Source organism: Moesziomyces antarcticus (genome assembly GCF_000747765.1).
Source record: "Moesziomyces antarcticus DNA, scaffold: scaffold_v10002, strain JCM 10317, whole genome shotgun sequence".
Lineage (NCBI taxonomy): Eukaryota > Fungi > Basidiomycota > Ustilaginomycetes > Ustilaginales > Ustilaginaceae > Moesziomyces > Moesziomyces antarcticus.
The window spans coordinates 1,269,258-1,291,398 of record NW_014639008.1 but is presented as its reverse complement, the minus strand read 5'-3'; the positions used below and the strand labels follow the sequence as shown (position 1 = coordinate 1,291,398).

Here is a 22,141-nt window from a genome sequence, read left to right as displayed (position 1 = left end):
TCAGCGAGCTCGGCTGGCTCCGCGGAGTAAGGGCTGTCAGCCTCGGCAGGAGGGGCGAGTCGAGAGTCCGCTCGAGCTTTGCGGCTCGCTTAGCGCGAAGGGTCGTTTCTGCAGATGTCGGGCGGACTTGGGAGAGGAGGAGGGAGGGGAGGATGGATTGGGGGATGCAGTTGGCTGATCGGAGCACGGGTGCAGCGGGCAGCGGAGAGAGCGGAGAAGGGACCAGCGCAAGCGAACAGAGGTAGTGGAGCCCTGGCTATTTTTGCATCTCGTCTCGTGGCGACGTGCATGAATCGGTTGTTTGCGTCCCACTCGCCTGTTTCTTGTAGGCGCAAGCTGAGCATTAGCTCAGCTGTGGTCCGGTGCAGAGCAGGCGGTGTCGACTCGGTGACAACAATGCGTGTTGAGTTAGTGTCCTGTGCCGTTCAGGCAGCTACAATATGCTCACCGATAGAGTAAGATTAGACGGAGCGGTTGCAGTTGTGAAGCACGGATGGGGGCATCCGGGCTCTGGCAGCACCAGCACCAGCAGCGGCGGCGGCGGCGGCGGCGATGCAATTTGTTGTTGTTGTTGTTGTTGCGGCTGCTGCTGCGAGTCTATCCGAGACAGAGCGAGTTCCATGAATTTTTTCGTGCAGCACCCATGTGCTTGACCGGCTCGCTGCCATCCCGCCTAAGCGTCGTCGGTGGGTCTGCGCAACGGCCGAAATGCAAAGCTGGTTACTGCATCACACCGTGGCGTGCCGTGGCGCCAAGCCCATGAAAGCCAGAGACAAAGAGAAAGAAAAAGAAAGAGAAAAAGAAAAAAAAATGTCACCAATCCATTCGCTCGGCTCATCTAAATTTTCAATCAATCAATAAATAAATCAAAACTTTGTCATGAGGGTGGGCGGGCGCGTGAGTCGTGTGTGCGGCGAGGCTCGGCTAGGGCGGTGGTGCGTGGTGCCGATGCGGTTGGGGTGCAAACGAGCTTCTTCTGCTGCGACCCTTGGGCGGGTGCACCATTTTTTCCGAAACTCGCTGCCCGTAGTTGCATGCGCTCTAGGTCACTGTGACGAGCAGCAGCAGCAGCGGCAGCGAAATGCCACGAGCCGGGAAGAGCTGCAGCTCCCTGCCATGCGGGCCCCTTCCGACAGTTGGGCCGCTCCAGCTGGAATCGTTCGGCTTGTCATCTGCTGTTGCCTCGCGTTTCGCTCGGCACATCCGGATGGCCGCATCAAAAGAGCGAAATGCACGCTGTCTCGCGCCCGTCTCGCCTGCTGGCCCGCTTCGGCTGCCTGCCTCCTGTACTGTACCTGGACGGGCACCTGTACCGTAGCGTTGCTCGCTCAGCTTGTTCAGCTTGCTCAGCATGCTCAGCCCGTTCTTGGGTCTGGGTTTGGGTTTGGGTTTGGGTTTGGGGAAAAGAAAAGAAAAGGAAAAGTGCCCGGGCAGATGAGCGGTTGCGTCAGTCAGCCTTGGCTCGTCCTCGGGATCCGTAACAATAAGTTGCCGTGCTCGTCGGTCGGTGGACAACGACTCAACTCCTTTCAGCCTCTTTGCCCTCCTCCTCGTCTTGGTCCACGCCCACGCCCACATCGAAAGGCTCGGCTTGGCTTTGCCTTCAACCCAAGCCCCTCTCTCCAACTCTCTCTGGCTCGCTCACAATACGCTTGTCTCCCGACCTCGTCCCTCCTCCTTCTCCTCTCTCTCTCTCTTCTCTCTCTCCCTCTTTCCCTCCGTTCCGTCACGGCCCCTCCATCACGACGCCGCACGCTTCGCCTCTTCTCTCCACCACCATCACATTGATCACCTTCTTCTATATCACCTCATCACCTCGGTCAAGACTACTGTACTACATCCCATTCCACGCCCACCTCAACCGCGCCTCCGCCTCTGCAAAGCCGCGCTCATTCCAGCCGTCTCCACTCTCCATTGCTTCTCTCGCTCTCTTTCGGCTTTCGGTACTGGACATCGAGTCTCTTCTACCCTTCATTTCCGCTCGGTCCGTTCGTGCTTCAAACGCTTACAACCGTCGCGGCGCCACACTGCCCGCTCGGCTCAACTCGTCGCACCATCCGTGGTACCACTCGTCGCATCCACGCGCCTCAATCATCCGCGACGCCAACACGACCGAGCCGCCTCCGCGCCACCCCTTGGCGTTGCGCTACACCGTTGCAACCGAGCCCAGCTCATCTGCCCTCCCTTTCCTTCCCCCTCCTATCTCATTGTCCTGCCTTGACCCGCCGGCTACCCTCTCCGGATCCGAATCACCTGCACCACCACCACCACCACAACCACCACAACCACCTCGCAAACGCTCGGCCTTCGGCGTCGAATTAGCATTGTGCGGCCCCGCCCCGCCCCGTCCCGCCCGACACTCCACCGACGCATCGGCTTCACTAGAACGGGATAAGCTTTCGACCGCCTTCATCTCGCGCACGGCATCTGCCGGCCAACGCCCACCGCAGCCGAATCCTCTCGCCTTCCGCCCGTCCCAACCCTCTTCCGCACACGCACCTTCGTCTGCAAGCAAGCAAAACCTCGCACCCATTTTCATCCTTCCCCACCACAGGCTCCCATTGTTGTCGCTGGTGCTTCCTTCCGCGGGCCTTTTCCAAGCGTCACAGCATTCCGCCGCCAAAGCCACAAGCCTCGGGCCTCCTGCTTCTACTATCCCCTGCGCTTGGTCCACCCACAACCCGCCCTTCATGCTCAGTGTTCGTCGCTGCACCCAGTTCATCACCACTTCCTTATAGCATTCGCTACAAGTCACGATCCCCATACACCTGCTCCACTGCAGCCGAGCAGCGCCCCGCTTCCACAAGCGCTCCTAGACACCCTCCCTCGCCCCTCTCCGCGTCGGCCCTCCCATCCCGACCGCACCGTTTCGCGTGGCTGGTATGATGAGCACAGAACGTCGTGCCAGCGCACTTGCTCCCTCCCTCAACGCCGCCTCGCCAAGAGCTTCCAACGACGCCGCCGTTCCGCGCGACATGCAGCGCAACGCTCCCGACGCTTCCTCGTCCGCCAAGTCCCCCAACAGCCCCGATCGCAAGCGCCCACGATACGAGCCTGCGCTCAGCCGGCCCGCCCAAGACGACATGCGCTCGCGCACCATCGACGACGAAGACGAGATGGACGAGCTCGACGAGTCCAACGAGGTCAAGCGCGTCCGCGGCGAGTCCGACGACGCCATCCACGACCGCAAGCCATCCGGCACAGACATCGCCAGCAGGCCTTCGTCGGCAGCCGCACACCACGCTCATTGGACCAACAGATCCGCCTCGGCCGCAGTAGAATCGCGCTTCCAGTCCCAACATCAGCAGCATCCACAGCCCCGTCATCGCGACCCGCCCACCGACTCACGCCGCTACGACTACGACCGCCCCATGCCCTCCAGATACGACGGTCCGGCCGCATCCAGGGACGACGCTCGCCATGCTGGCGGACTTCCGGGCGAACGATACACCGGCGAGCACGACCGCGACCCACGCGACCGCATGCCGTTCGATGCCAAGCAAGAGCATGGCAGCGCTGCTTTGCGCATGCCGCCTCCCAACTCGGGCGAGCCCGGTATGGGCTACCGCAATCGCGCCGTCTCGCCGCCGCCGAGGCTACCAGGCTTCGCCTCGCTCGAGCCCGACATGCCCGCACACCGATCGCGCGACGAGGCGTCGCTCGCAGCGCCCTATTCGGGCTCGCCCCGCCGCAGCATGCCCTTCCATCCGCCCTCGTACGCCAGCTATCCGCCGCCGCCGCACAGCCGCACGCCGCTCATGCACCATCCAAGCCCCACTCCGTCCACATCCTACGGCAACCCACCCATGATCCACCCGTCGCTCGCCGGTCTTCCGGGCGCGGGCGGTGGTCCCGGCGGCAAGCAGCAGCCGAGCTTTGTGAGCAAGCTCTACTCGATGCTCGAGGATGCCTCCATCTCGGACCTCATCAGCTGGGGCGCCTCGGGCACCGTATTCAGCGTCGCCAATCCGGCCGAGTTCTCTAGGCTCGTGCTGCCCAACTGGTTCAAGCATTCCAACTGGCAGTCGTTTGTGCGCCAGCTCAACATGTACGGCTTCCACAAGGTCAACCACTCGTACCAGGGCAACCCCACCGACGAGGTCCAAGTGTGGGAGTTCAGGCATCCCTCCTTCCGCCGTGGCGAGATCGCGCTGCTCAACGACATCAAGCGCAAGAGCTCCAGGCAGAAGCGAGCCGGATCGCCGCGCGGCAGCATCGGCGGCGCCGATCTGCGCGCCGACCGCAGCGGCGGCAGCTCGACGCCGTCGCCCGAGGTGCCGCTGGCCACCATCCCCGGCGGACCGGATGGCATGCGCGGCATGGGTCCTGGTGCGGCAGCGGTAGGCATGCCCATGGGGCCAGGTGGCCACCGCGGCGGCCGCGACTTTGCGTATGGCGACGAGAGGATGGATCCGCACTATGCTGATCGTCGTCCCGACGTGCGTGGTGGATACGGCCCCGAGCGCGGCTATCCTGCTGGGCCTGCGGACGAGTATGGCTACATGCGCCCCAAGATGGACGGTCCTCCTGGCGGCATGCCCAATCCAGCCGGGCATCCTGCGGGCGCAGCTATGGGTCCCGGCTTTGCTGGCGACTCTGCGCGCCGCGGCGAGCCGTATGTGGAGCGTGCCGAGGCCATGGCGCGCTTTGAAGACCTTTCGGAACGTACGGACGCCATCATCCGACACGCATCATTCCTCGAATCCCAGATCCGCATCCTCTCGGACCAGCTGGCCGACTCGAGAGCGTACACGGTCCAAGTCGTGCGCGACGAGATGGTCCAGATGCTCGACCGACTCGAGCGCGCGCTCACCGCTCCCGCACAGCCGGGCACCGATCCCACCGCAAGGATGCTCGACGCAGTCCGAGCGCAGCTGGCCTTCTACATGCGTGGACCCGGTGGGCCTGCCGACCGAGGCGCCAAGCAGGTGCAACCATCAGCAGCTCCCAAGCGTCCGAGCGTCTGAGCGTCTGCGCCTGGCCGCCCTCAAGACTCTCACTTTGTGTACTGTATGCCCTTGTAATCGATCCGACCCGTCTTGGCCGCTCTTAATACCAATCGTTGCTCAGCTTTTCTGTGCGTGCGAACAAGTGCGAGGGAATGCGGATTGGAAAGCGCAACTTTTGTTGGTTGAGGGGGTGGTAGTGTACAAATGTGAGAGGCAGTGGAAGCTAGACGAGACGAGGTGCTGGACAAGGGCGGGAAGAGGAACATGCGACGGAAGCGTGGCTGAGCGGGAGTTAGCCCGAAGCCTTTCAGTGTTTTGATGGCAGGAAGGAGACTCGGAAGGCGATACGATGGAGGGCGACGAGAGCGAAAGAGAGATGGGCGAATCACCACTCAAACTCTCCGTTGCACTTGGCAAAGAGGTAGTCTCTGCCGTCGATGGAGGCGACGCCGTCCTTGAGCACGCACTTCCACTTGTTCTTGACTCGCTGCACCTTGTCGTACAGGCAGAGCACCATGTCGTCGTTGTCACCGTCGGCGCCGCCGTCAACGTCCTCATCGTCGGAATCGTCAAGGTCGCTGCCGATCTCGTCATCGTCGCTGATGCGCTTGCGCTTCTGACCTGCCGCAGCATCGTCGCCCTCCTGCTTGGCAGCATCATCTGCGCCTTCGTTGGCGCCTCGATCGGGGCCACCGGCTACGTCGGTCGAACCATCGCCTCGTGCAACTTTGGAGCGATGCTGATCGGCACCGTTGCCACTCGAGCTCTGTCCGTTGGCGCCGTTGCCGTCTTCGGTCTTGACCTCGGCCTTGGGCTCCTGCTTCTTGCTAGACCGCGACTTGGCCGGAGGAAGCGCAGGTGCGCCTTCGAATTCGGCCACCTGCGTCGCTACGATCTTGGCTTCCCACGACTGTACATGCCAGAACCCGAAGCTGTCGTCAGACCCTGCGATTATTTGGGCCGATGGTCGTGCGGACTTACTCGTTGCAACTCCTCTAGCACCTCCTTTTCAATGCCCATCTCCTCAAAGTCTTGGCGGACGTTGTTGATGACATCGTCGATGATGCCTCGATACACCTGCGACTGTGGATGAGCAAGCACGTAGAGGCGTTGGTCAGTGTGGTTGCCGCATATACAGGCAGTCGAGGAAGATACAGATGCATGGACACTTACGACCACTTTGTTACTCATGATGGTGGAGCAATCTCTTCAAGCACAAAGCTGGCGGTGCAAAGGCGTGTCGATGCGCACGGTCCCTGTCGATGAGATGCGATCAACAACCACCGTCGAGAGTTCCAGACTGATGTCCGCACGAAGCTCGTACGTCGCTCAGCGAGGCAATACCGCAGTCGTGATGTTGAGGCAGCTCGAGCAGGACCAGGAGCGAACCAGCAGAGCCGGGCGATTCGGCTGTAGACTTGGGCCGGACCGGAGATGAGCGCGTTTGCACCTTCGAACAAGGATGCCCAAGCGAAAAGCCGGAGTAGTATCGATACGATGGCTTGACAAGCGCCAGCAGGATACGCCCGGGGAGGTGTGCAGGCCAGCGTTCCTCAGAGGCTCGAGTTGATGGTGAGAAGCGAAAAGGCGTATATATACTTCCCTAGCGATGAGCCGCACTGGCGGGCGAGTTGGCGGGCTCAGTCAGAAGGCTCACTCGCACGATACCCAATCGATCACGACCCAAACCCTGCCCCACTGCACTGTGACCTCAAGCTGAGGCTGAGAGGGTGAGGCAGGCGGCGTCGCGACGCGCAAAAAAAAGGGTGCGAAATTGCCAGGGCGCAGCTGCTGCCAGAGTGTGTGAATTTTGGCACTCCTGCCCAGCTGACCGTGCCCCGCTGCAACTCCGAGATGAAGCTCGATCTGGCTCGCTCGCTCGTTCGCCCTCTCGACGCGCGAAAGCGTTGATGGGCCTCGCAGCTCCACTCTCAACCCGCGCTCACACACGCTGCGCGTCTTCGCCCGACCGTGCCAGATCGGGAGGTGCCTCGCGGGGGCACGGCCCTGGTTCACAGACGCGCCCAGAATTCTCAAAGTAGCCCAGCTGAACAGAAAGGCCTTGTCTGGTGGCCCTCCGCCCGCATCCGTACCCCGAATATTCCACAGCCTGGTCCCACACCCAGCTGCCCATCCACCCTCCACCACCACCACCATCATCATCATCGTCTCCTGCACCCATCCAACACTTGGACGCTCACGCATCTGCCATCGTCGGCTCCTCACGTCTCACGCTATCCACGTCCGGACCACCCGGGTCTCTTTCCGCCTCAACGGCAGCGAGCAACGAACCCCACCACACACCTCGAGTCCAGACCGCCGTCCTCCGGCCCCGCACTGCTGCTAGCGCGCGCAGCATTGTCAACACATCGTATTCCTCGTCAAGCACTCCCCGCGGCTTGCTCTTGAAAACCCCACAATGTCGACCACAGAGAAGAAGTCCAAGGAGAACCAACTCAATCGCTCCTCGCACAAGTTGTAAGTTGGCCCGCGTGCCGTCGCTGCTCGTGTGTCGGGCCTGCCATGACTGACACGCATGTCTCTTGCTCTCCTCCCTCCGCGATGATGTCGACACAGCCAAGTGAATGATGTCGTCCTCGCCAAGATCCGCGGATTCCCAGCATGGCCCGGTATCGTACGTACAACCCAAGCAGATGCTCCGTCAACTGCATCCAGGCACGAACGCTGACAATGCCTCTCTTTGCTACCCCTCAGGTGATGGACGATGCCAACGTGCCTTCCGCCGTCCTCAAGGAGCGTCCCAGCATCAAGCATCGCGACCTTTACACCATCCGCTTCTTCCCCGCCGCCGACTAGTAAGTTGCTGCCCACCAAGCGCATCATGCCAACGGTGCCCTTGAGCTGACTCCGTCTTCCCGCATTGCCATCTTCCAGCCACTGGGCTTTCTCCAAAGACCTCGAACTGCTCAACGCAGACAAGATCGACGCCTTCCTCGCCGGCCCGAATCGCAAAAAGGGCGATCTCAGACAAGCCTACGAACTCGCACGCGACCCTACCAGCTGGAACGAAGAGCAGAACACCATTGTCAAGAACTACGAAAAGTCGCTCCAAGACGCCGCCGAGGAGGAGGAGGAGAACCAGGACCAGCTCGAGGAGGACGAGGAGGACGAGGGCGAGGAAGAGGAGGCATCGAGCAAGAAGAGGAAACGCAGTGCCGAGGGCGGCAAGGTGCGCGAGAGTGCCGACAAGCGCAAGAAGGTCAAGGCGGCCGAGGCGGCGGGCAAGCCCAAGGCGGAAAAGCCGAGCAGCAAGGTGGGCGCAGGCGCCAACGGCGAGGACAAGTCGGAGGAGCTGTTGGATCCCGAGACCAAGAAGGTCAAGGAGTGGCGTCACAAGGTGCAAAAGGCGTTCCTCGCCAAGGACAGCACCATCCACGCCGACGACATGCCCGCAGCAGACGCCACCTTCAAGGTGATCGAGGAGTTCGACGGCATGACGGCCGAGCATCTGCGCACCACCAAGATCGGCAAGGTGATGAAGAGGATCATGCAGCTCGGTGACATTCCGCGCGAGGACGACTTCCGCTTCAAGGAGCGCGCCGAAAAGCTGTGCGCCAGGTGGGGAGCCATCATGGCGGGCGGCGGCGACGCGCACAAGGATACGCCAGGCGACGACTCGGTCGCGGAGCCCGCAAAGGAGAACGGCGATGCCAGCACCCACGCGCCAGAAGCTGCAAAGCCAAAGCCCGAAGCAGACGACACGCCCTCGGCGCCCGCTGCGGAATCGTCCTAAGCAGTCCATCAAGCAAAAGCGGCATTCTACCGTCAATCTCGCTCGTCTTCCGCTGGCCATGCCGGGCGTCCAGATCATCTTGGCCCCGCAAGGCTGCGACATCCCCGGATCCCAACCTGCCCACAACCACACCTGGTCGTGTGGGCACTTGTAAGAACACCGTCTCACCCTCTTTTCTTCACCCCTCCTTGTGTAACAATCGGCTCGATACCGTTTCTCTCTCTCGCTCTCCTCTTTGTTTCGCTCTGTTTACCGGCGGGCGGTCACGCACATTCACCGGATATCCATGTAAAACGCGCGCTTCCAGCCAGCCATGTTTTTGTGCGTAGTACTGTCTCACTGAGGCTGAGATTGGGAGATGGTGGTTGAGATTAGAGTGTGTTGTTTGGCTGCTGAGGCGCGTCTGCGGGTAGTGAGGTGGGTGTGGATGCTGCGACGGACCTCACGCGCGATTCGTTGTGGTTGACTGTAGCTGTCCAGTCTCGGGTGAGGGTGGCGATACGTTGCGAAGCGAGCGTCGAGGGTCCGAGGATGTTGTTCCTCAACACGGCCTCAAAGTTGCGCTTGAGATCCTGGTCGAGACCTTCGGAGAAGCGCTGCCAGTCCTGGCGAAAACGGCGGCGATACTTGTTGTACTGGCCCTGCATCCTCCATCCGACGAGCGTGAGTGTGAGCAGTCCCAACCCCAGACCTGTGCTTGGATCGAGCGCCAGTGATGCAGCTGTGGCATCTAGCGATGCTCCGAGCACGCTGGCCGAGCCTACACCTGCTGCAGTGACGGCGACTGCAGCCGAACTCGTCACCGCCAATCGACGCGACTTGGTGGCCAGCTCGTCAATCGGACCGCCCACCTGGAGGAGCTGCGCACGGCGGCGTTCAATGGGCTCCATCAGCGTCGATGGCTCAATGGTGCGCAGCGACGACCTTCCTGCCTCGGCCTCGTTGGTGAGCAGCGCCACGTCGCGCGTAACCGCGGGAATACCCGGTCCAAGCTCGGACGCAATGCGACGGAACTGGTGCAGCAGCTCGTCGGCCGCGCGCACGTGCTCGCTCTGCAGCGTGGCGAGGCGACCCGACTCGTAGGCGAGGTCCGACTCGAGCGAGGCGGCAAAGTTGGCACATGTTGCCTCGAGCTCCTTGCGCAGGTCGTCGACCTTCCAGACCAGCTTCCACCACTGCAGCTTGGAATCAAAGGTGGCCTCGATCGATTCGTCCGTCTGGCGCATCGCCACGTCCACGGCGCTGTTCGAGCCAGGAGCGGCGGGACGCCACACGTGGACGTCCTCGCTGGCGAGCTGACCGGTGTAGGCTGTGGCAGGCGGCCAGATGCGTTCGAGCGACTGCTTGAGAGTGGCCTGCTCGCGTGCGGACGCCTCGGCGGTGACGGCGTGCAGCTGGTAGAGGCAGGCTCGGTTGCGCCTGACAGTCGCCATGGCCTCGTCGAGACAGTGTTGCAGCAGGAAAGCAGCCGACTGGGCGAACAAAGCTTCGCATCCTTGTCGAGACTCGAGCGACTGGACGACGTCGATGAGCGAGCCGACGTTGGAGCGCTGAAAGTGGCGGCTGAATTCGTCCCAGAGGAGCGTTGATGCGTCGGTGCGCACGCCGACTGACTCCACGGGCTGATTGGGCTTGGTCAACGCCTGGCGAAGCGCCGCGTTGGCAGCCAAGGCGTCAGATGCGCGTACCGAGATGAGATTGGGAAGAAGGAGGGCGCCGACAGCTGCGCCGGTGGCAGCTTCGAGGCCATCGACGATGTGGGAATGATCCAAGCCCAGGATCGAGTTGACGACGAGACGTACGTTGGGCTTGGCAGCAAAGCGGCAGAGAAGATCATGCAGCGGACTGGCGTGCGCGTAGGAAGATCGTTGCGTGTGAGCGGAACGACTGAGAGCGTAGTCATCGGTGATAAAGAACGCTGCTTCGCAGTCGTAGACGAGATCGTAGGTGGCTTCAGAAGGCTCTGGATCGACGAGAACGGTGAGGTGCAGGTTCGCACTCTGAAGCCAGTGCCGGTCGAGGCTGGCTGTATCTGCGGAGAGCTGAGCTGGGCCGGGCGCGTATCGGATGGTGAAAGCGGTGGAAGGAGGAAGGCTGGCTAACGCCGTGGAGATGAGCTCGGCCTCGTTGACCTGGTGGATGCCTACTTCGCGGAGGGGCTCGTCGATCATGGCGGCCACGAGCTGGCGTGTCTGACTGAGCGACGAGCCGACAAGCACGACGCGTGTCGGGCATGCAGCATGGCCAGCGGCTTCGTCGAAGTGACGCGCTTTGCTGCTGAGCTGTTCGAGCCTGTTGACCCATTGTGCGGCGAGGACGGGATTGCTGGCGTTCGTCAGCTGACGGGCGCGTATCAATGTATCCGACAGGGGCTCCGAAGCGGCGACGGCGGATGAACTGGAGCTCGCGATCACTGTATCTTTTGCCCTGCTGACGGCCTCGACGGCCTGTGCGCTTGTAGAGGTGGTGTGAATGAGGCTGGCGCCAAGAGGACAGGAGTCCCGACTGGATGGGGGTAATTGTCTCGAGCCGATTACTGCTGGCGAGCTCGCCAAGCACCTGCTCGGAGGGCATGCTGTGGCTGCGCTACTTAGACGCAGACGGAGGCCGCGCTGTACGCTGCGAGAAGGCGTAGCGAGCGACATCCTAGGAGGTGGCCACAAAATGGCTCGGGGATGGCTTAATATGCCTGGCAGGCAGTGCGAGCGTCGTACTACCGGAAGACGAAGGCTGGCTAGGGTATAGGATGAATAGATGGATGGTCGTGAAGCGACGAGGCGAACGAGCCATCGGAAGTGTTCCTTTTGAGATCTTTCGGAAACAGGCGGAGAGACGAGATAAAAATGCTCAAAGTGTGAGATCGACACCAACTCGATCTGCTCGCTCAGCTCAAAAATCGGTACCGAATTTGCGCGCCGCCAAAGCAGCCAAAGCAGCCAAAGCTTGAGAGAGAGGCCTAAAGTGCGAGTGCGGTGCGGACTGTGCGGATCGTGGATGCTTTCGAGTTTCGACAATTTCCACGGCTTCACACTTTTCGAGGCCCTCAGCCATCATCGCCTCTGATGTCGCTTTTCTTCCTCCCACCCATCCACCACCACGCTCGCTTCTAGCACACCCTTTTCGACAGCGCCCGGCGCTTTGCTCGGCTTCCTGTCTCCCATCTGATCGTCATCCTCATCCGACCCTTGTGATCCGGTCGCATCAAAGACGACATTCCCTCTCTTGTCCTTTCCTCAGGCGCCTTCAAAGCGCTTGCCCTGCCAGCTCGCTTTTGCTTTCTCGCAGCTGCAGCGGATTCACACTCCACACGGTGCATAAATCGCCAGTCATTACCAGGCAGAAGGAGCGAGGTTGTCAGCCTATTTTGCGTCCCTTATTCGTCGCTCTTCCTAGGTTTATCGGTGGTCTTTACTTTGCTGGCATATTCCGTCCACCCTTTCCTATAGAGACCACGGCGGGTCTTTGTCACTTGATCATCCTAGCTAGCTCCTCCATCCGGCGCCGTCATGCTCCAATCGATGTCGAGCTCCGAAGACCGAAAGCGCTCCCTGGTCGCATCCGCCGATGACGGGCCTCGAAAGCGTTTGCATTCGGACGAGAATGCATCGCGCTCGCCCGTTGGTGCCAGCGACGACCAGGATGACGAAGCCCTTCATCCCGCTTACGCCGGCCTCGATGCTTTCAGAAAGGAGGCCATCTACCGCAAGATGCTCGAGGCCAGGAGGGACTTGCAACGCGTCGAGCGCAGAGCAGCTGCATACCACGACGACCTCGCTGTCTCGGAAAAGCGTGCCGCCATCCTCCAGCGATTCTGGGGCCTGCTTCTCACCGATCTCGCCAACCGTCTAGCCATCCGTGACCAGCAGGCTCTGGCTTCCCTCGCCTCTTCCGAGCGTCCGCTCGAGCCTTCCACCATGGAGAAGCAGCTCCAAGATCAGTCCGCCCTCATCCTCCAGTCTCTCTCCAACCAGGCCGACGGCGATCTTGCCGATCTTCAACAAAGATATCACGATCTCGCAGAAGAAGCCTCCCGCCACAAGCAGGACCTCTTCCTCACCCAGTCCAAGCTTCAGCGAGCCGAAGACGCCCTTGCCCACGCCACACAGAAACTCTCCAAAGTCGAACACGAGTACGTTCGCTACCAGAGCAACCTGCTGCGCGCCACAGAAGGCAAGCCTACCGTGCCAGCCGGTACCACCGTCGATGCGTCTGCACCCCCTCCAACATCATCCGCTCCGACAGACGTGTCCGCTGTCACCGTCAAGAAGGAGGAAGGTGAGGCTTCGAACGCAGAGGCCAGCGTCGAGCAGTCAGAGGCCCTGCAAAAGGCAACCGATCAACTTGAAAGCGCACGCCAGGACGTCGAACTTACACGGCGGGAGAGCGATTCGAGATATGCCGAGATTCAGACGCTCAACGAAGAAGTCAGATCGCTCAAGCACAGGCTGCACGAAACCCAGCTCAAGCTGGATCACCTGCCAGAAGACGTGCTCGTCCGCTCAGCGCTCTACCGCGAACTCGAGACGGCGTATCAGCACGCCCAACAAGACCTCCAAGGCGTCAGGGACTCGATGCACACGCTCGAAACCGAGGCGAATGCGCTTCGTGAAGAGCGCGCCGCGTTCCAGCAGACCGTAGAGGCAGAGGCCAGCGCCAGGACCGACGAGCTGGAGAAGATGGTCAAGGCCAAGGAGGCCGACGTCACACGCCTCCGCAGCCAGAGAGACGAACTCAATGCCGAGCTGACCGAGCGCCGGTCGCGCGAGCAAGTCAAGTTCACCCAGATCGAGGAGATGAAGGCGTTGCTCAACAGCAAGGAGGAGCGCCTCACGCTGCTCACCAGCCAGGTCCGACGTCTCCGCATGTCCGTCTCTGCATTCCGAGGTCAGTCGGCTGGCGTCACAGCACTGGCAGAGACCGAGTCCGAGGAGGACCAGTTCGAGAAGCTCAGCCGCGCGGCTCAGGAGGCGCAGGCACGCATTGCCGAGCTCGAAAAGCGCTTCACTTCAGCGGATACCCCCGCAGACGGCGCCGCCGTCAACGGAACCACGAGCGCTGATCAGACGGAGGAGGTGGAACGTCTGCGTCTGTCGCTGCAGGCGGCCGAAGCGTCGAGCAAGGCGGTGGACGACGAGCTGGAAAAGATCAGTGCCGCGTACGCCGAGTTGGAGAGGCAGGCATCGGTCAAGGTGACCGACGTGAGCCGCATGGAGGAGAAGGCGCTGCGCTGGGTGACGGAAAAGTCCAAGGCGGACAACAAGTACTTTTCCACCATGCGTGCCAAGGAAACTCTGGATGCCGAGCTGCGCGCGGTCAAGCAGGTCAACGAGCGTCAGCAAAAGACGATCGAGATGTTTGGCGAGGTGGAGCGCAGCTACAGCACGCAGCTCGGACAGCACGAGAAGGAGGTGACGGTGTTCAAGAAGGCCATCGAGGTGCACAGCCGTCGCATCGAGGCGTTGTCGCGCGACTTGGAGCAGGCCAACGCGCGGCTGGCCGAGGCGGCGCAGACGAGTGCGCGGGCGAGCGAGTCTGCCAAGGAGTTCATCGATGCCGCCACGACGGAGAAGGACCAGCGGAAGCGTGCGGAGGAACGCATTGCTCGGCTGGAAAAGGACCTGGAGAGCGCCAAGAGGCAGATGGCTCGGGCGGCGGCGTCGGCGGCCAAGAACAAGGGCAAGCGCGAGACGGATGCGGGCGACGGCAGCGAGAAGGACTTCCTCAACGCGCTGCTGCAGTGCTCGTCGTGCAAGGAACGCTACCGAAACCGCATCCTGACAAAGTGCTACCACACCTTCTGCGCGGTGTGCATCGACACGCGCGTCCACACGCGCCAACGCAAGTGTCCGCACTGCGGATTGGCGTTTGCCGTGAGCGACGTGCAGCAACTGTTCCTACAGTAGTACGGCATCGGCACTTTGTTGTTTCATAGCTGGTCTGTAGCCCCGACTCTCCCTCCCAAGATACCGCGCGCATCCTGTATACTAGCCAAAGCGGGGCTCCTGCGAATCCAGCATTGAGACGCATCCTTGCCGTTACCATGTTTCGAAACGTGTGTGGGCCTGGTCCGAGGCGATTCGAGTGGTGCGTGGGCGCAAGAGTGGATGAGCTCAGCTCAGAGATCGGAGAAGAGGATCTGGTGTCGTTGGTAGAGACGGGTTGATTGCTAGAATTACAAGGTGCAAGGGGCAAGGAGAGCGGACAAGTTTGAGGCGGGAGTAAGAGGTTCAAGCTTGAACCCTACGCTCGTGAACTGATGATACCAAAGAGGAGTTGGGAGATGTTGTGATCAGTCGGGAATGCTTGTGAAGCGAACGAAGTGCAGATGGAGCGCCTGAACATACTGTTGTAGTGAAGGAGCTTCTCGATGAGGTCGACGTGGGTGAGCACCATTCGGCGGCAGCAGTAGCGCTTGAGATCGAGCTCGGTGAGCGCCTCACCCTCGGTACGGCCGTCGAGGAGGAGGGCAAGGTAGGCGTTCCACTTGTCGCCAATCACCTTGCCACACGAGAAGCAGCGGATGGGAATGATCTGAGCAGCGAAGAGCAGGGTGCATAGCAGATCCGAGAGGGAGGTCAGTACATTCATGCTCGGTCGAAAGCGGGGCGGACGAGCTTGTCCCGTCGCTGAGCAGTATCTGCGGTTGTTGAAATGATTCTTACCATCTTCGAGACAGTTGTGTGAGTCTAGCTTGTGCCGAGGGTCGAGGTTGCGAGGAAGCCGTGGACGGATGTCCGTGCCAGCAAGGTTGCCGAATGGGGTGAGGATGCGCGTAGAAGTGTGGGACGGCAAGCGAAGAGACCGGAAGAGGATACGAGTGTAGGAGGCTTCGCAGGTGATGCTCTAGCCCGTACCGATCGAGACGACGAGGGCGGTGGTGTAGGATGAGATGGAAGAAATGTGTGTAGACTGAGCCAGAAACGTGCGATGGTGGAGAGGCAGCGGACGCTCAGGGTCGCAGTGGAGCAAAGCTTCGAACTTTTTGTTCACGAAATCGCGCCAACCCCGATCTGCGCCAACCTCCAAGTTTCGGTTACATTTGGGTCTAACACAAAGTAATTCGAAAAAATGACTCTCGCACGGCACGAATTTTGGATAGCAAAATCAACGAGGCTGCCACACTGGCGACTGACTGGCTTCCACGTCGCCGGAAGAGGAATGCAATTTCGGCACGCCGCCCACAGCGCACGACCCGCGTCCAAGAAGAACGGCTCAGAGAGAGCCAGGCGAAGGCAGAGGCAGAGGCTCCAGGTCACCGACGTCTGTCTGCCAGTGAGGCGCAACCAAGCCAATTAGAGCCCGCTAAACGACGTTGCCAGTGGCGCTTCAGAGCGCGAAGAACAGCGGAGAGAGGTGGTGCGTGTGCTCAGACCGCCGCTGCTGGCTGAGACTGCCAGCTTCTGACTGCTTTGCTTGCCCTTCCCCGCGCCGCGTGATCTGATCCGCAATCTCGAGAGATCGTCGTCGTCAAGAGTCCTTCTGCTCACCAACCATCACCGTCACTCTCTCGCTTCTGTTTCTTATTTGCCCAGTTGGGTCACATCTGCAAATATGAGCGGCTGTACGTATTCCGACCCTCACCATCCCAGCAGCTGTCGATCACTCGACGGCACTGTTGCTACGTTTCATACGGATCGCTAACGTCGCTGCTCCTATGTCTTGCTTTGTACGCTGCCAGTCAGGTTCTTGTCGCTCGTTCGGCCTTTCATGTCCGTGCTGCCCGAGGTCTCGGCGCCGGAACGCAAAGTACCCTTCGAGAGCCGTGTCATGTGGACCGCCATCGTGCTCGCCATCTTCCTCGTCTCCTCCCAGATCCCGCTCTACGGCATCGTCTCCAGCGACAGCTCAGACCCGCTCTACTGGATGCGTGTCATCCTCGCCTCCAACAGAGGTACGCTCATGGAACTCGGTATCTCGCCCATCGTCACCTCGGGCATGATCATGCAGCTCCTCGCAGGCGCCAACCTCGTCGAGGTCGACTTCAGCCTCAAGGAGGACCGCGCCCTCTTCGGCGGTGCCCAGAAGCTTTTCGCTCTCATCATCTCGCTCGGCCAGGCCACCGTCTATGTGCTCACCGGTCTCTACGGACAACCCAAGGACCTCGGCGCCGGTGTCTGCCTTCTGCTCATCCTTCAGCTTGTCGTCGCCGGTCTCATTGTCATCCTCCTCGACGAGCTCCTCCAGAAGGGCTACGGTCTCGGATCCGGTATCTCGCTCTTCATCGCCACCAACATCTGCGAGTCCATCGTCTGGAAGGCCTTCTCGCCCACCACCGTCAACACCGGCCGTGGCCCCGAGTTTGAGGGCGCCCTCGTCGCCCTCTTCCACCTCCTCTTCACCTGGAACGACAAGTCCCGCGCGCTCAAGGAGGCCCTCTACCGCGACCGTCTCCCCAACGTCATGAACCTCCTCGCCACCCTCCTCATCTTCCTCGTGGTCATCTACCTCCAGGGCTTCCGCATCGAGATCCCCGTCAAGTCCAACCGCTTCCGCGGCCAGCGCGGCACCTACCCGGTCAAGCTCTTCTACACCTCCAACATGCCCATCATGCTCGAGTCCGCCCTCACCTCCAACGTGTTCATCATCAGCCAGATGCTCGCCTCCCGCTTCCCCTCCAACCTCCTCGTCAAGCTTCTCGGCGTCTGGGAGCCTCTGGAGGACAGCGCTCAGCTTCACGCCGTCGGCGGCATCGCCTACTACATGTCGCCTCCCCACAACTTTAGGGAGGTCGTCGGCGACCCCATCCACACCGCCATCTACATCGCCTTCACCCTCACTGCCTGTGCGCTCTTCTCCAAGACCTGGATCGAGGTCTCCGGCTCGGGCCCGCGCGAGGTCGCCAAGCAGCTCAAGGACAACCAGATGGTCATGGCCGGCCACCGCGACGCCTCCATGTACAAGGAGCTCAAGCGTGTCATTCCCACCGCCGCCGCATTCGGTGGTGCGACCATCGGTGCGCTCTCGGTCTGCGCCGACCTCATCGGCGCTTTCGGCTCGGGTACCGGTATCCTGCTCGCCGTCACCATCATCTACTCGTACTTTGAGATCGGCATGCGCGAGGCGGGCGGCCCCGAGATGGCTGCCATGGGCGAGCTCTTCGGATAGATGTAGCGCGTCTGTCGGCAACCTATCCCTTCCCTCCCGCAGCATCTAGCAGCGATTGCCACAATCCTGCGCCATCACACACACTCCCTTGCACAACAAGCACGCTGGCGTAAGCCTCCGTGCAAAATCAAGGTCCTTGCCTCGAGGTAGGGATCCCTCCATCCTCCTCAACAACACACCCAAATCTGTACATACAACTCGACCGACTGGCGCCCGAAACATGCTTTCGATCTGCCCCCCGCCGGTCTGCAATGAATCGTCCAAAAAGAGTCGCGTCCGATGTCTGTGCCCACCACGGCCGTTCCCACTCATCTACTTCCGCTGGGCCCTCGAACGCCTCGCTCAGTGAACACTCCGCCGCGACCTCAATTTTGGCGCTGAAAAGCCGCGCACACGCGCGCGAGATGCTTGTCTGGAGAGATATGATTTGCCGTAGGATGTGAAGCGCCCCGCGTGTGGCGGCGCGGGAGTGCATGGTAAAAACCTACAAAGCTTTTGGTGGAGCTACACGAGGTCTGGTGATGGTTGCTTGTCATTACAACGCTGATTCCCAGTCAGACCTGAGGGACCTGAGAACCAAACGTGACGGGAGGGGAGGGAAAATGGGCTGCAAAAAGGAACAATCGTCAAAAGGTCAATTGAGACCTTGACACTTGGCCCTCTACATCCCCAAAGAAAGGAGAGATATGCTGCGCGGATCGCAAAATGAGGAGGTGGAAGAAAAGGAGAAAATGCCGGGATGGACCGAGGTGATGCATTTAGAAGCGGAGAGGGGTGAAGAACCACTTGTTCTTGCCCGAGGTGTACTTCTCCTCGAAGATGGCCTTGATCTGCTTCTTGGCCTCCTCGCGTTGCGAGGGCTCCTTGAAGGTCTCCTGCGAAACGGCACCCTTAAGTCCCTCGAGCTCGAGAGCGTAACGGGTGGGCATGAGGTGGTTGTACGAGATGACCTTAACGAAAGGCTTGACCTTGGAGCGCTTGGCGATCTTCTTGGCCCCCATGCGCTTGGTCACCTTCTGCGGGTATCGCTCGATACCAGCGGCAACAATGTAGGGGAAAGCCTTCTCCTTGGAGCCGTCATCGAACTGCTTGATGACGACAACCTATTCGTGGTGGAAGCAATGGATGCAGCGCGAATGTCAGTAAAAGCTGTTCTGTAGAGCCGGTGCGGGACGAGCGACGAAAGAGCATATCCATGAGGCGCGCGTGCTGCGAGGTGCCAAGTTGACCAGCATCAAAGAGGCGGGAACGGCTGGAGAGACTCGCTGCGATAGCGGATTGTCGGTGTGGCCCAGTTGAAGGTTGCTGGCACAAAATACCGTGTCGATAAAAGTACGGATGTAGGTCGGATCGTTGCTCTGAGAGGGTTGCAGACGCTTTGCCGAACATGAGATGGTAATTCGGTGGAAGAGTACTGATGTCCGCAACGGGCTGGCGACCAAGTCGAGTGATCTTCCTTCCGCACCATGCTGACCAGACGACAGATGCGAGTCCTATCAAAACCGTTCCCATGTCGTTAATGGTGAAGCGCGGTGAAAGCGTTGTGTTCGCTGGTACTGTCGGCAGGCCTGCTGTCTTTGCACGATCTGAATGCGACTTTTGATGCTAGTTGTAATGCCACCACGTCGATCGGTAACGTCGATAAAGCACTGCCCAACCTGCGGTAACGATGCGCTCTGTTTCCGCTAACTCCTCCTGCGTGATGTGCTGATGCCCCTAGGATATGCTCGAACGCTGCTGTCGATGTCCCAATTGCTGGGAGTGTTGATGTACTAACCTTCTTACCGGCGTGACGGCCGGTGAGGACGACGGCGACCTTTCCTGGCTGTTGACATCGGATCAAGGCACAATGGTGCGAGTGCGAGCGTCAGTATCCGATTTCAAACAGCTATCGTTGTAGCATGCAGCATCATTGCTTCTCCAACTTCGACATTGCGCGCCCTTGCGACGGACCTTGCCGTGTCTTTGGTGGATGGCGATTCAGGCTGCATGCTTGCCAGCACTCTGTCAATCGAGCGTGGACTGGTATCGAGCACGTACCTTGTAGATCTTGGGCATTGTGACGGATGGGGGATCTTGATGGAGGATGATGGTGACGAGGGTGCAGACGTCGAACGCTTGACTCTCTGGCTTGCTTCCCCCAGATTCAATTGAGTGTGCAACGGCCCGCTTGGTGTGCCTCGAGCTCGACAGGCTTGGAGAGCGCTTTGCCAGCTCGGGCTGCCTGAGGTCGCTGGCTGCAGCTGCCGAAATTCGAGATGTGAGTTCTTCGAGAGCCACTGCTCGGCAACGACAAACACTGGCTGGCCAGGCAGCGACTTGGGTATCTGGCGCAGCCTGCCCTCAATTTCGGGCTGCAGAGAGGCACATACTGCTCGTCTGAGCAGGGCGAAATTCGCTTCACGTGACCAATTTTCAAAACTTCCCACGACTCGACCTTGCCTCTGCGCAGTTCCTGCTGTTCTTTCTAGACCAAACAGCCGGTCAAGAATTTCTCCTTCTTCGGATCCGAGTGTTCGCGTCACGCTAGCCTCTTGCGATCGTGCTTCGGTGAGCTGCCAAAGAGGATGCGCGCCAAATTCAACGAATTCGGCTGCAGGCTGGTGCGATTCGGACAGAGCCCCAGCAGCAGAGCGCAGGCCCAGCTGGGAGTTGGGCCTCTGATTGAGACTGTCGAAATTCAGCCCCAGTCTGGTCGACACACCGCAAACCGTTGGCAGCGGCTGCGAGGATACCACAGCGCGCACGCCACCTTGCTCCTCTCCTCACCATCAAGACCACCGCCCTCCTCAGCAAAGTAGGTATCCTTTTCGGCATCGACGTTTCGACATCTGTACGTCGCAGAGGCTCCAGGCTGTATTCAGCACAGTCAGGATCACTACCTCGCAGTCTCCGCCATGATCGATCTCGCCGCGCGCCATCAGTTGCTGGATACATTTGACAAAGAGGGCTCGCAGCATGCCCATCAGCCTATGGCGACCATCATTAGCATATTGCAACCACTATCTGTCTTCAGCAGACGCACTACGACGACGTTCACTTCTACGAGAAGCAGGACTACATCTTCGAATGGTCTCGCATCAGCCTCGTATCCCGCTGCCTCTTCAGATTGCTGTCACTCCGGCCACTCGATGCAGAATCCGAGCGTCGCGCCCCCGTAATCGGCGACGATTGGCATCGTAGGGCATTCAGGCAGTCTCGTCATGACACAGCGACGATCAGAGGACCACCCGATGCAGTACTCTTCTCGCAGTCACAACCAGAACCGACCTTGCAGCAGGAATTTGAAGCGCGCGGCAGATCGACCACACGCACAAGCGAACTCGCAACAGATTGTCACGTCGATTCGACTGTCCATTTCATTCGCGAACGCTTTGTTCTAACCACCAGCACTCCCCCGTCTCTCTTCGCCTCATCACTTTGCAGTTTCTTCAAGATGGCTAAGCCTCGTGGACTTAACACAGCCCGTAAGCAGGTCTCGACCCGCCGAGACAACCGCTGGGCCGACGCTGCCTACAAGAAGCGCGCCCTCGGCAACTTCTACAAGACCTCCCCCACCGGTGGCTCGTCCCAGGCCAAGGGCATCGTCCTCGAGAAGATCGGCGTCGAGGCCAAGCAGCCCAACTCGGCTATCCGAAAGTGTGTCCGTGTCCAGCTCATCAAGAACGGCAAGAAGGTCGCCGCCTTCGTCCCCAACGACGGCTGTCTCAACTTCGTCGACGAGAACGACGAGGTCCTCATCTCCGGCTTCGGTCGTGCCGGTAAGGCCAAGGGTGATATCCCCGGTGTTCGTTTCAAGGTCGTCAAGGTCTCAGGCGTTGGCCTTCTGGCACTTTTCAAGTCTAAGAAGGAGAAGCCCCGCTCTTAGAATGGTTTTGACGCCGTCACGACTGCTATTTGCAGTGTAGCATGTACTTTCACCATGATCCCAAAAGTCGCCCGACAATATCACTCCACCTTCTGGTGGTGTTAGCAGAATCGTTGCTCTCGCGCGAGTGTGCACGCGAAATTGTCCGAGGAAATTTGAATTTCGAGAAAAAAAAGGACACTCGCCATTTGCCTTTAACACGCGCGGTGGTCCAGCCGAGGCTGCGGGTACGCGTGGAAATGCAGCAGCACAGCGCCATCGTTGGGGAGCACGCCTGCAAACCCTTCGACGTGGGCCCTGTGTAACATAGTGCAACGGCTGGCGACTAAATTTGACGATCATTGCACACACGCAGATCAGACACAAGACGATGCGATTCTTCACGGAGGGCAATGAGATGTGCACAAGCATGTGAATTGCGGCTAAAGTACGAGACAGTGAGGAGAGCATAGGGGAATCGCGGTG

The 22,141-nt window shown here is 60.1% G+C and overlaps 10 protein-coding genes across 10 annotated transcripts; 5 read left to right on the top strand and 5 right to left on the bottom strand.

Annotated features, from left to right (window-relative positions):
* Positions 1–1,041: 1,041 nt before the first annotated feature.
* On the bottom strand, positions 1,042–1,353 carry PAN0_002c1359 (uncharacterized protein; the record flags this gene model as incomplete). Its single annotated transcript, XM_014803525.1, has 1 exon — positions 1,042–1,353. One exon carries the CDS (start codon positions 1,351–1,353, stop codon positions 1,042–1,044), a length of 312 nt encoding a protein of 103 aa, XP_014659011.1.
* Positions 1,354–1,434: 81 nt separating this feature from the next.
* On the top strand, positions 1,435–4,967 carry PAN0_002d1358 (uncharacterized protein; the record flags this gene model as incomplete). The annotated part of the gene is made up of 3 exons (XM_014803524.1): positions 1,435–1,477; positions 1,534–2,699; positions 2,817–4,967. The coding sequence occupies 3 exons, from the start codon at positions 1,435–1,437 to the stop codon at positions 4,965–4,967; spliced, it is 3,360 nt and encodes a 1,119-aa protein (XP_014659010.1).
* Positions 4,968–5,334: 367 nt separating this feature from the next.
* On the bottom strand, positions 5,335–6,140 carry PAN0_002c1357 (uncharacterized protein; the record flags this gene model as incomplete). Its single annotated transcript, XM_014803523.1, has 3 exons — positions 5,335–5,859; positions 5,931–6,032; positions 6,123–6,140. 3 exons carry the CDS (start codon positions 6,138–6,140, stop codon positions 5,335–5,337), a joined length of 645 nt encoding a protein of 214 aa, XP_014659009.1.
* Positions 6,141–7,368: 1,228 nt separating this feature from the next.
* On the top strand, positions 7,369–8,703 carry PAN0_002d1356 (tudor/PWWP/MBT; the record flags this gene model as incomplete). Its single annotated transcript, XM_014803522.1, has 4 exons — positions 7,369–7,427; positions 7,527–7,584; positions 7,665–7,765; positions 7,845–8,703. 4 exons carry the CDS (start codon positions 7,369–7,371, stop codon positions 8,701–8,703), a joined length of 1,077 nt encoding a protein of 358 aa, XP_014659008.1.
* Positions 8,704–9,074: 371 nt separating this feature from the next.
* PAN0_002c1355 (uncharacterized protein) lies at positions 9,075–11,348 on the bottom strand (the record flags this gene model as incomplete). Its single annotated transcript, XM_014803521.1, has 1 exon — positions 9,075–11,348. One exon carries the CDS (start codon positions 11,346–11,348, stop codon positions 9,075–9,077), a length of 2,274 nt encoding a protein of 757 aa, XP_014659007.1.
* An 873-nt stretch (positions 11,349–12,221) lies between these two features.
* PAN0_002d1354 (BRE1-domain-containing protein) lies at positions 12,222–14,606 on the top strand (the record flags this gene model as incomplete). Its single annotated transcript, XM_014803520.1, has 1 exon — positions 12,222–14,606. The coding sequence occupies one exon, from the start codon at positions 12,222–12,224 to the stop codon at positions 14,604–14,606; it is 2,385 nt and encodes a 794-aa protein (XP_014659006.1).
* A 337-nt stretch (positions 14,607–14,943) lies between these two features.
* On the bottom strand, positions 14,944–15,291 carry PAN0_002c1353 (DNA-directed RNA polymerase ii subunit l; the record flags this gene model as incomplete). The annotated part of the gene is made up of 1 exon (XM_014803519.1): positions 14,944–15,291. One exon carries the CDS (start codon positions 15,289–15,291, stop codon positions 14,944–14,946), a length of 348 nt encoding a protein of 115 aa, XP_014659005.1.
* Positions 15,292–16,254: 963 nt separating this feature from the next.
* PAN0_002d1352 (secY protein) lies at positions 16,255–17,808 on the top strand (the record flags this gene model as incomplete). The annotated part of the gene is made up of 2 exons (XM_014803518.1): positions 16,255–16,264; positions 16,382–17,808. The coding sequence occupies 2 exons, from the start codon at positions 16,255–16,257 to the stop codon at positions 17,806–17,808; spliced, it is 1,437 nt and encodes a 478-aa protein (XP_014659004.1).
* Positions 17,809–18,566: 758 nt separating this feature from the next.
* PAN0_002c1351 (60S ribosomal protein L27) lies at positions 18,567–19,866 on the bottom strand (the record flags this gene model as incomplete). Its single annotated transcript, XM_014803517.1, has 4 exons — positions 18,567–18,911; positions 19,038–19,301; positions 19,586–19,633; positions 19,849–19,866. 4 exons carry the CDS (start codon positions 19,864–19,866, stop codon positions 18,567–18,569), a joined length of 675 nt encoding a protein of 224 aa, XP_014659003.1.
* Positions 19,867–20,705: 839 nt separating this feature from the next.
* Positions 20,706–21,676, top strand: PAN0_002d1350 (ribosomal protein S12/S23; the record flags this gene model as incomplete). The annotated part of the gene is made up of 2 exons (XM_014803516.1): positions 20,706–20,965; positions 21,235–21,676. The coding sequence occupies 2 exons, from the start codon at positions 20,706–20,708 to the stop codon at positions 21,674–21,676; spliced, it is 702 nt and encodes a 233-aa protein (XP_014659002.1).
* Positions 21,677–22,141: the final 465 nt, after the last annotated feature.